Below are 12,547 nucleotides of genomic sequence, written 5' to 3'. Positions count from 1 at the left end.
TCTTTCAGTTATAGTTCTGGATATGCCTTCAAAATTCTCTCCATCTCTCTCACCCCCTTTAAAATGCTCTTAAAACTGATCTCTTGACTACTTTCAGTCACTCCTCATATTTCATTTTTCAATTCTGTGTTGATTTTTATCTGAACATGTGTGCAGTTGTGTGCAGTTCCTTGGATTGTTTAGACACAGTAAAAGTACTACGTAAATGTAAATTATCATTGTTATTCCCAGTGATTCTGCTACAATGTATGGGTATCATGTGACAGCAATATCAGGCTTGGTTATGATCCTTCTGCTAGTAATAATAATTCATAGAGACTCACTGTGCAGGCTTAAGCACAAAGAATGATCACTTGGAAAAAGTACCACAGGGCATCCGATGACACTAGGATTGCACATGTGTGAATTCTTGAGGATTTCACAATTGTTGAAAGCCTCACCAGAGGGACTGGAGAGTGCATTGAACATGGTTAGTAATAATTATAATGATTCTTTTATCTTTATGATTTGGATTTGACCACTTATGCTGCTCAAAAAACGAGCACTTTGGTTTATGTGATGATGCTGGGACACCCTGTGTCTCTTTGTTTCCAATGAAAATAGAACTGTATAGCCAAGATGGGTGCAATATCCATTGCTACCTTTGGAATTTTCTGTGACCTGTCAACATACAAGAGGCTGGAATGCATTGTGGACTCTGTGAACAATATTTGTATTTAATTTTACAAGCTGTAATTTCAGTCAGGATCTCTGTATTTATTGTTTGTGCCTCTTTAAAATTGACATTTTTGTTAAGATTAATTAATTTGATGCAAATGCTGCGACAACCAGTTTACAATTGCTCCGATTGGGCCGAATGGTACTCCCAGCCTGCAGGACGAATTCACCATTAATGATTAATTTGTACTCCTTGATTACAACGGCCGAAAACAGAAAAAGCTGAAAAAACTTTGCAGCTCTTGACAGCATTGGTAGCTCTATCCTCTCTCCACACATGCTGTCAGACCTGCTGAGATTTTCCAGTATTTGCTATTGTTGTTTCAGATTCCAGCATCCACAGTAATTTGCCTTTATATTTGTCTGAAAGTTCTAGCGTGGGTATGAAAGGAGAATTAGATCAGCTAAACAGAATAAAAAAGTATGATTGGAAAGAGGAAAGGCGGGGGAGTGGGACGAGCTGAGTCACCCGTGTAGCGAGCTAGCAGTGACACTTCGGGCTGAGTGGCCTCCTGCAGCGCAGCCTATTAGAGTCGAGTCAATCAGGTTTCTCGCCTCCTCACCGCGACGCATGGTGGGAATTGAGTATTTGTAATCAAGATGTCAGCCTACATGCGGCTGGGCTTCATATGTCGCAGCCAGGTGCTCCGATCCGTCGCCACGGTTACCAGCTCTGCTCCAGGCGGCCCGATCGGCCTTGCCCGCTCAACGAAGTGCATCCATTCGGTGGCGACTGAGGGCCTGCAGCACCGCGGCCGGCGCTGGACGGTAACTAGGGTGACCAGAGCGGCCTGCGCCAATGGCCAGAAGGCAAGCCCGCGACTCCAATCCGACCCCCGATTCCAGCAGGCCCGCAGCTTCCAGGATTTCAGTGAGAAGGGCAGCGGTGGCTCGGTCCACTCTGGCGATGATGGTGTGGAAGACGGGGCCGGGGACGGCGGGGGCGGGGAAGGGGCTGCTGGTATGGCCCCTGCCATGACCGCGCTCTCTCCTATGATCGTACCGGATGTTTTCCCCAATGTCCCCCTGATCGCAGTCACCAGGAACCCGGTGTTCCCCAGATTTATTAAAATAATTGAGGTAGGAATCGTATGGCTTAGCAAGTTCGAACCGTGCGCTTCTATTTCTGTGGTGGAATTCTTTTTTGGCTTTATTTAGTTTTAGACTGGCTTTGCTACGTGTGATGTATCAGGCACAATTATTAGTGGATATGACAATGCGTGGCACTAATAAACGTTAGATGCAAAATATTTCCTTGAGTAGATTTAGATGGGAAACCCTATAATGATTACACCCTGGAATATTTTTAAGCATTTAACTATATTGGGAATTGTTAAATGCTTAAAAATAGTCCAGGGTGTAATGAAAATTATATTGGGAATTATTTTCATTTTGCAATTTGAAACTTAAAGACCTCTTTTTGATTATTAATGAGATTCAGTATCGCATATTTTAACATACCCTTTTAATCGCTTTCGGTGGGAAACAGCATGGAGGGATTGTATCCATTGCCTTAACTGAATAAGTTGCTGTGACGCAATAAAGTAAAGTGTAGTTTACATGGAGTTGCATCAGATATGCAGGTGACAAGAGCAATTGCGAGTCCATAGGAATTAATTTGGATATCTCTAATTTAAAAATGCAAATAATGTTTGGTAAAATGTTGCACTAATTCCTTTACAAATAATCGGTTGCAGTAGTCCACAATGAGTAAAATGTGGAAACGCTTAGTCAACCTCCCTTATGGCCGCTGTCTTAGTCTCCAGTTTTGGACGGATGACTCATCCAATACCTTTTGTAATCCATTTGCTAAGAAAGGACAACATCAAAAGGTTCTTCATTCGCAAAGGGGTTCAGAAGGCCAGGGAGAGACAGGGGGAAATGTCCCGACTCCAGAAAAGCATGCAGGAACTGCTCCAACTGCAGTCGATGGGGGTTGATGTCAGGGAGGATCTCCAGGAAATGAACAGCCAGCAAGCCTTGCTCTTTGCCTCAGAGGCTGCTAAGGTCATCTTCCGGTCCAGGGTCGCTCTGTGGAGCAGGATGAAAAGTGCTCGCGTTTCTTCTTCCAGGAGGTACACAGAGAAACCTCTGTGATCAGCAGCCTGAAGGAAGAAGACGACTCAGTAAGGTCATCGCAGTCTGACATTCTGAGGATCTGCAAATCCTTCTCTGCCGGACTGTACAACCTGAAGCCAACAGACAGCACAGCCTCCCAGTCTTTCCTGTCGTCTATCACGCAGGTCCTAGATGACGGCGAGCAGGACAGCTTGGACAGACCGGTATCTCTGGACGAGCTGATGAAGGCCGTCGAGTCCTTTCAGAAGGGTAAAGCTCCCGGAAACGACGGTTTACCGGCTGAGTTTTTACTCGGTGTTGTGAGACTTGACGGGCCCGGACCTCCTGGAAGTATACGAGAGTATGCTTCTGGAAGGCAGGATGTCAGAATTCATGAGGAAAGGCATCATTACCCTCATCTACAAGCAGAAGGGGGAAAGGGAAGAAATTCAAAATTGGCGACCCACCTCACCATTGAACGTGGATTATAAAATTCTGGCCAAAGTCATCGCCAACCGGGTCAAGTCTGATCTGGGATTAGTTATCCATCCTGATCAAACCTGTGCTGTACCTGGCAGGAAGATCTCTGACAGCTTGGCGCTGCTTAGGGATACGATCGTCTACGTGCAGGACAGGCAGGTGGATACGTACCTCATCGGCCTAGACCAGGAGAAAGCGTTTGACAGAATATCACACAGCTACATGATGGGTGTGCTCTCCAAAATGGGCTTTGGGGAGGGAATCCGCAATTGGATCCGGCTGCTCTACACAGACATCAGTTGCGCAGTTTCAGTCAATGGGTGGGAAACAGCTTCCGAATCAGGTCTGGAGTCAGACAAGGCTGCCCTCTCTCCTCTGTCCTTTTTTTGTTGCATTGAACCCTTTGCTTAGGCTCTCAGAAGTGACCCAGGCATCAAAGGGGTGACAATCCCAGGCAGCAGAGGCACGCAGGTCAAAACCTCCCTGTACATGGATGACGTGGCTGTCTTCTGCATGGACCCCTCATCTGTTCGCAGGCTCCTCCAGGTCTGCGAGCAGTTCGAGCTGGCTTCGGGAGCCAAAGTCAACCAGGGTAAGAGCGAGGCCATGTTCTTTGGGAACTGGGCCGACAAATCCTTTGTCCCCTTCACCGTCAGGGCAGATTACCTGAAGGTGTTGGGGATATGGTTTGGAGCGGCAGGGGCATGCACCAAAAAGTGGGACGAGTGCATCGTGAAAGCCAGGCAGAAACTGGGCTGGTGGGAGCAATGCTCCCTCTCCACAACAAGAAAAAACCTAGTGATCCGGTGCGAGGTGCTGTCCGTGTTGTTGTACGTGGTGCAGGTGTGGCCTATCCCCAAATCCTGCGCTGCAGTAGTGACGCAGGCCATCTTCGAGTCCATCTGGAGATCAAAGATGGATCGCATCCGGAGGGAAGCGATGCACACATCTCCAGAGAACGGAGAGAAAAACGTACCCAACGCTGCCCTCATCCTGATGGCCACCTTTGTGTGAGGCTGCATCAAGCTGTGCGTAGATCCTCAGTACACTAACAGCAAGTGCCACTACTTTTTGAGGTTCTACCTGTCCCGAGTGTTGCGAAGGATGGGTCTGGCCACACTGCCGCAGAACGCTCCGAGTAGTTGGACCGTACCGCAGCACCTGTCCTTCGTAGAGAAATTCTTCCGTAAACACACCTTAGACCACATGGCGATTAAGCAGTGGTCAGCACGTAACGTCCTTGGGGCCCTGAGAGAAAAGGAGACGGCGGATCCTGTCGGATGGCTCCCTGAGCAGACTGTCAGTGTCATCTGGAAGAACGCCTCATCACCAGAACTGACAAACAAGCACCAAGATCTGGCTTGGCTGGTGGTGAGAAGGGCACTCCCTGTCAGATCCTTTATGCACGCTCGAGGTCTCAACAGCATCACATGCTGCCTTCGAAGCAGCTGCGGGGCTGATGAGACGGTCGCACACCTCTTTGTGGAATGTGCCTTTGCAAAGAAGGTCTGGAGAGAGATGCAGTGGTATTTGTCGAGGTTCGTCCCGAGCAGCTCAGTGACGCAGGACTCTGTGCTCTACGGGCTGTTTCCGGGGACGCACACCGAGACAAATATCAACTGCTGCTGGAAGGTCATCCACTCGGTGAAGGACGCACTTTGGTCCGCCCGAAACTTGCTGATCTTCCAGCTGAAAGAACTGTCTTCGACCGAGTGTTGCAGTTTGGCACATTCCAAGGTCCAGGACTACATGCTGAGGGACGCGCTGAAGCTTGGAGCAGCCGCCACAAAGGCACAATGGGGAAAGGCCACACTATAAGGCCTTTTAACGTAGGCAGACCGAGGGCCCGGGAACTGCAGAATACCCTTGACCTGCCTAACTGTGTGCCAATCTGAGCAATAATGGCACACACTAATTTATTGAGGCATGTATATAGCGTTAAGTATTGAAATGTAATGACTGTAATTTGTAAAAATGTTTTGATTCTGCACTGTTTGCAATTGAAAGCCATGTAGATTTGCAATAGTTAATTTGAGATTTTATGAATAAAGTATATTTTTGGGAAAAAAATCCATTTGCTAAGGAATTAGAAGACAGCCATTGTTGTTGAGTGAACAGCGGAAATTCCTGTTTGATGATTGCCCTTGGCTGGAGCTTTGAGTTTACAAGTGAATTATGGCTAGCCTTGTGAATAGCCGATTTATTTGGTCATATAATCTATCTTGTGCAAGCATTTGTATGTCTCCAGCTAAAATGAACAGTTGTCCAATCTTTCTCCCAGTATTTTTTAAACTTAGCATCCCAACTGACAAGCATGAAAGTTACTTTCAAAGGACAACAAAATTGGAGATAAGCAATGGCATCTAAATAATTTAATGACGTTGATTTAAATTTTAAAAATGAAAATGTGTTATCAGATATGCCATAGTTTAGAACATTGTATTACATTCAAGATAGTTATGCAGGTGAATAAAGTACTCGTACTACTGAATTATACAGACCAGGGAAGTGTGATCTTTGGTCTCTACTGAATTTATTGTCTTTGTCATTCCAGTATTAAGGAGTGATCTGGATCATTGTCCATGTGAAGAGAGGATTGTGATGCCTTCTGGCACATAGCCATTTAAAGCATTTGAGTCACACAGGAAAAATGGCTGCTAAGTTGAGCTACTTAAAAGCATCTAGGACAGACTTGTTGAACCTTTTTGTGTGAGGGGCCACGTTTCAATTTTTTTCTCACTACAAAGTCCGATGAGCAAATTTCATAAAGGTGAGGCTTGGGCACATTTAAAACATAAATTTCAAAGAGATGTTTGGGTATGAAGGAAAAAAAAAGTCTCCTGAGCAAAATTGAAACAATAAATAGATTTTTTTAGAAACCCTACAGTGCAGAAGGAGGCCATTTGGTCCATCGAGTCTGCACCAATTCCCATCCACTCCCTACCCCAATATCCCTACATATTTACCCACTAGTCCCTCTAACATATGCATCTCAGGACAGTAAGCGGCAATTTTAGCATGACCAATCAACCTAACCTGCACATCTTTGGAAGGAAACCAGAACATCTGGAGGAAACCCACACAGACACAAAGAGAATGTGCAAACTCCACACAGTGACCCAAGCTGGGAATCGAACCCAGGTCCCTGGAGCTGTGAAGCAGTAGTGCTAACTGCTGTGCTACCGTGCCACCCCAATATTTAAAATATTGAGCATTTAATAAGGATGATCATTTTGAGTGTGTGAGTCAAATTCCAGCTCATGTTCAGGGTAAACCTGCCTGATACTCATAAAGTGATACTGTAACAAGTGCTAATACGACAAACACCCCATGTGTGCTTACCGACCTGCAAAATATCACTTCTGAAGACAAGTGGTTGACAGTTTTTAGAATTAAATGAATGAAGTGTTGCTGTTTTTATTTAGGGATTAAACTGCATGTCTTAAATTTTTGAACTGGTGCTGACAGTAATGTGAATATTCACTCCCTTTTTATAGGTTAAAAATAAAAAGTTAATGGAACTCCTCCGAAGAAAAGTACGTTTGACTCAGCCATACGCAGGTGTATTTCTTAAAAAAGATGACAAGTAAGTGATGTTTTGGTCCTGGATAGTTTGCACTAACATCAATGTGTTTAGACATTACACAGGCTCCTGGAATTTGTAATGGAGGGAGAAAACAGCATTGTAAGAGAAGTTCTATTTAAATTAACAGTTCTACTACTCAGACTCTAAAACTTGCTGGACTATGGGAAAAGCATGGGTGTGGGAATAATTGGATTTTAAATGTGCTGTATGATTCTAAGATTCATGTAGGCCTGTAAAAATAGAAAATGGATCATTGCCAGAAATACAGGACAATAAGCATTTGCACTGGGGTCAGTGTAGTAACTTCTGAGCAGTCTTGTTACAAGTTGATCAGCCCTCTTAATAATTTATCTGGTTATAGATATAAAATCTATTTTACACAAATGCTTGTCTTCAACTAAAATGAATAGACCACCACTTCCTGATCTACTATTTTTCTATTTAAACTTAACTTACTGGCTCTCCCTTGAACACAGAATTAATATTAGCACAGATAAGAATAATATAGTAATTAACTCTGTGTTTTTCACTTGTGTTGACTCCCCTAAGGGCTCAGTAAGTTTATCCAGGGAGTTAGAATAGCCTGGTAGATAATAATGAACCCATGTGTGTCCCCTGGTCTGTGTTGAATTGGCTGATCTCAACTGGTGCCAAGTTGCAATAAGTATCTTAGATGAGATGAGGAAATCAATTTTTAACTTTTCATTCCTGATCCTCATCCAGTGATACTTGCTGGAAAATTCCCTATCTCTATGATGAGGACAATTGGTTGTGTTGCCATTTGTAAACCCTCCTCTCACTCCAGTCCTTAGCAGCGTTGTTGAAATGTTGTTAATGTACCGTCCAACTCACATGACAATTGGCCTTGGATGATTATCTATGACTTCAGGAGAAGTGGGAAGAAAGTTGTAGAAGTAAAAGGTCAAGGTCATTCCACTTTGACCCTTGGATTGTTGACTTGCGATCAGTATTTAAACAAAGAATATAAAGTAACCTTTTTAATAGAGTACAGCCAATGATTTATTTTCAAACTCTTAACATTTTTGTTGCAGCTTGCTTTTGGTTTGAAAGAACAGTACGAAACAGAAGCATGTAGTGTTGCTAAGTTTTGTTTTGATTCTGTAAATTCACAGCAATGAATCTGATACAGTTGAAAGTTTGGCTGAAATTTACAAGATAGGAACATTTGTCCAGATCCATGAGATGCAAGATTTGGGAGACAGATTGCGGATGATAGTAATGGGGCACAGAAGGTAAGTTGCACATCAGATTGAGTTCCTTGATTTCTAACAAACTGAAAATTTGCATCTTTTACAATTGTCTTTTATTAACTGATGTATCATAAACCACCAAGTCATGTAACATGAGTTACATTTTAATTTATAATCTCCCCCAATGGAGTAGTTAAATAAAATTTATACAGAATTGGTCCTAATCAATGATGATAAAATTATTAGTTGAAGCCAATCTGCAATCAGATTTAGTCAATAATTCTAGCAGACAGTAGAATACATACAAGAAATATTAATATAAATTGTATTAGAATCTCCTCCAATATATAAACATAATGGATTAAAGTTTGGATTTTGAAAAAAACTAATGGCTGAACTAGACTACCTTTCCTTGCCAATTAGTTTCTTTGGTCTGATGTCCCTTTTCTAATGGCCTCTACTGCTCCATCATCACTTTTGGATTTATTCTTCAATTACTGGGGGGAAAAAAAAGTTTTTTTTTGTTTAAATCTCCTAATTTATTTTTATAGCTTTAACTTTACTACTGTGTATACTCTTAAATTCTTGATCATCTGCCCTCTCTGCCACCCAAACACATTTCTCTGTTTCAATTCTGAGCTCCAATTTAGATTGGAACATTTTCCTAGTCCTGTTGCGGTGTTAGGGGAAATCTTGCATTTATACAGCTGCAACCACTGAGTGTGTCTAAATGTAAAAAGCCCAAAGAAGCATTAGTGAAATGTTAAAAATGGGACTTGAACCTACAGCCTTCTGATTCAGAGAAAAATGTATTATCACTGAACCAAAGTTGCTGCTTTTAAACTGGTCAGTTTTTAGAATATTGGTTTCTTTAATGCTTTTTCTTGGCCTATGCATTGGACCCAAAAGATTCTTGGTTTTGTTCCATAGAATCCAATTAAAGAGACAGCTGGAAGTAAGTGCTGATGAAATAGTTCCTGCTGAATTTGAGCAGAATCAACACAAAGCTCCGAGCAAACAAGAACATCACAGTATTGATGAAGCAGATGGCAAACTCTCAGAAGTGGATATGACAGTAGAGTCATTTATACCTCCATTGGGTGAATTGCTGATGGTAGAAGTGGAAAATGTTATCCATGAGGACTTTCAGGTCACGGAACAGGTCAAAGTAAGTTGCAAAAGGAAAACTTTGGGAGGTACAAATCTTCCCAAAATCATTTAAATATGCTACCTTCAGTTATGTTCCCTTAAAACAGGGTTCCTATGTTAGTGTCTTAACATGTTTTCCTTCAGTTAACTTCTCTAGCGAATAACAATCTTGGTGCAAGGAAATTAAATTCCCTTTCTTACTGCCTCTGAAGTAATGAGGTTAATGTGAGGTTATCCACATTGGTAGAAAAAATAGGAAGACAGATTAATTAAATAGATGTAAATTGAGAGAGATGGATACACGATGAAACCTTGGTGCCCTCGTGCATTAGTCGCTGAAAGTAAGTGTGTAGGTACAGCAGGCAGTAAAGGAGGTGTTTTGGCCTTCATAACGAGAGGATTTGAGAACAGGGATAGGAATGTTTTACTGTAATATAGAGCATTGGTGAGGCCAGTGAAGTATTGTGTGCAGTTTTGGTTTCTGTATTTGAGAAGAATGCTCTTGATGTAGAGGAAGTGTGACAAAGGTTTACTTGGCTGATTCTTGGGATGGTAGGACTGTCATTTGAGAAGAGACTAAATTGGTTAGGATTGTGTTCATTGGAGTTCAGAAGAGTGACAGAGGATCTAATAGGAACTTATAACATTCTAACAAAATTAGACAGTAGATTTAGAAAGAATGTTCCCAATGGTGGGAACATCAAACTAGGGGTCATAGTTTGAGGATAAGGGGTATTTTAGGACTGAGATGTGGAGAAATTCCTTCACCCACAAAATGTGAATCTGTGGATTTCACTACTGCAGAACACAGTTGAGGCCAAAATGTTATGTGATTTCAAGAAGGAATTAGATGTAGCTCTTGAGGCTAAAGAGATCAATGGATATGGGGGAAGAGGTGGGATCAAAGTATTGAATTTGATGATTATCTATGATCAAAATGAATTGTGGAGCATGCTCGAAGGGCCAAATGACTGCCTCCTGCTTTCATTCCTCTGAATGGTGTCTTGCTATTTGTGAATTCACGGTACTTAGCAACTTTCAGAATTTTGGACAAATTGTGGAGGTGTCAGTGAAATCATATGTGTGTGTTTGGCCATTGAAGGTGTCAGAACTGAGCTTTATCTTGTCCTCACCTGACAATTGCAAAGACCATTTCTTCAAATACACTAGAATCATAGATCATAGAATCCCTACAGTGCAGAAAGAGACCATTCGGCCCTACACCAACAACAGTCTCACCCAAGCCCTATCCCCACATCCCCATGTGTTTACCCTGCTAACCCCCCTGACACCAAGGGTCAATTTAGCATGGCCAGTCAACTTAATCTGCACATCTTTGGGGTGTGGGAGGAAACTGGAGCACCCGGAGGAAACTTACACAGACATGAAGAGAATGTGCAAACTCTGCATACAGTCACCCAAGACTGGAACTGAACCCAGGTTCCTGGTGCTGTGAGGCAGCAGTGCTAACTGCTGTGCCATGTGTCACCCCATCACATTGATTCCAGAAACTTTTGATTTGACTTGCCCTTCCCTTACTAACCCAGAGGCACAGATGATTGCTTCTGTGGTTGAGGTCTTCAGCACAGATGTCCTTGCTCTGTGGTTCCATAGTCTGTTCTCATTGTATAGTTGAGTTTTTGATGCAGATGGAAGTTGAGAAAGTAGGGTCCCGGACCTGTGTCCTCTGTTTGAACAGGGGGGAGTACGATAGGATGAGAGAGGAATTGGCAAATGTAGATTGGGGGTGCAGATTGGTCGGTAGGACTGCTGAGGAACAGTGGAGGATCTTTAAGGAGATCTTTCTTTGTGCTCAGCAGAAATTTATTCCACTGGTAAAGAAGGAACGTAGGAGAAGGGATAATCAGCTGTGGTTATCAAAGGAAATAAAGGAGAGTATTAAATTAAAAGCTGATGTGTTTAGAGTGGCAAAAAGTAGTGGGCGAGTAGAAGATTGGGAGAGGTTTAAAAATCAACAAAGGTTGACTAAGAAGTTGATAAAGAAAGGAAGGATAGACTATGAAGCTAAACTAGCACTAAATATAAAAAAGGACAGTAAGAGTTTTTATAAATATATAAAGAGGAGGAGGCTGGCTAGAGTGAATGTTGGACCCTTGGAGGATGAGAAGGGGGATTTAGTGGTGGGGGATGAGGAAATGGCTGAGGCTTTAAATAAGTTTTTTGCCTCGGTCTTCACAGAGGAGGATGCGAATAGTTTGCCGGGTATTAAAGATAGAAGGATGGTAGGAGTTGAGGGCCTGAATACGATTACTGTCTCTAGAGAGGTAGTGCTTGATCGAGTAGCGGGACTGATGGTGGACAAGTCCCCAGGACCGGATGGAATGCATCCCAGGGTTCTGAAGGAAATGGCAGAGGTGATAGTAGATGCCTTAGTGATTATTTATCAAACTTCGCTGGATTCAGGGGAAGTGCCGGAAGATTGGAAAACGGCTAATGTTAAACCCGCTGTTTAAAAAAGGTAGCAGGCAAAAGGCAGGGAATTACAGACCGGTTAGTTTAACGTCTGTTGTTGGAAAAATGCTTGCATCCGTCATCAAAGAAGAAATAGTGAGGCACCTTGAGAAGAACTGTTTGATAGAGCAGACGCAGCACGGATTCGTTAAGGGGAAGTCGTGTCTGACAAATTTATTGGAATTCTATGAGGATGTGACTAGTGCGGTAGACAGAGGGGAACCGGTGGATGTGGTGTTTCTCGATTTTTTCAAAGGGCGTTTGATAAGGTGCCGCACAAAAGGTTGCTTCAGAAGGTTAGGGGGCATGGAGTTGGGGGTGAGGTGTTAGCGTAGATAGAGGATTGGTTGTCTAATAGGAGGCAGAGAGTTGGTATCAATGGGTGCTATTCTGATTGGTGGTTGGTGACTAGTGGAGTGCCGCAGGGATCAGTGCTGGGACCTCAGCTATTTACCATTTATATAGATGATCTGGAGAAGGGGGCTGAGTGTAGGGTGTCGAAATTTGCTGATGACATGAAGATAAGTGGAAAAGCAAATTGTGCGGAGGGTGTGGAAAGTCTGCAGAAGGATCTAGATAGGCTGAGCGAGTGGGCGAGGACCTGGCTGATGGAGTACAGTGTTAGCAAGTGTGAGGTTATCCATTTTGGCAGGAATAATAGTAGGAGGGATTACTATTTAAAGGGCGAAAAGCTGCAGCATGCTATGGTGCAGAGGGACCTGGGGGTCCTTGTGCATGAGTCACAAAAACCCAGTCTGCAGGTGCAGCAGATGATCAAGAAGGCAAATGGGATGCTGGCCTTTATAGCGAGGGGGATAGAATATAAAAGCAGGGAGGTCTTGCTGCAGCTGTACAAGGCACTGGTGAGGCCGCA

The 12,547-nt window shown here is 43.2% G+C and overlaps 1 protein-coding gene across 3 annotated transcripts in view; it reads left to right on the top strand.

Annotated features, from left to right (window-relative positions):
* Positions 1-810: 810 nt before the first annotated feature.
* Positions 811-12,547, top strand: part of lonp1 (lon peptidase 1, mitochondrial) — a 58,690-nt gene continuing 46,953 nt past the window's right edge. For 2 of the 3 annotated variants that reach the window (XR_013889506.1, XM_080213100.1), the window contains exons 1-4: positions 811-1,797; positions 6,753-6,841; positions 7,975-8,094; positions 8,983-9,220. Coding sequence is in view for 2 of the 3 variants with exons in the window: in XM_080213100.1 (XP_080069226.1) it covers positions 1,318-1,797; positions 6,753-6,841; positions 7,975-8,094; positions 8,983-9,220 (927 nt within the window). In the remaining variant the exon portion in view is untranslated. The remainder of the gene's footprint in view (positions 1,798-6,752; positions 6,842-7,974; positions 8,095-8,982; positions 9,221-12,547) is intronic. The other variant, XM_080213101.1, reaches the window with a different exon arrangement.

Source organism: Carcharhinus amblyrhynchos, chromosome 26, assembly GCF_965287045.1.
Source record: "Carcharhinus amblyrhynchos chromosome 26, sCarAmb.v2.hapA, whole genome shotgun sequence".
Taxonomy (NCBI): Eukaryota; Metazoa; Chordata; class Chondrichthyes; order Carcharhiniformes; family Carcharhinidae; genus Carcharhinus; species Carcharhinus amblyrhynchos.
The sequence above is the reverse complement of the archived record's forward strand: the minus strand, read 5'-3'. Positions and strand labels throughout refer to the sequence as shown.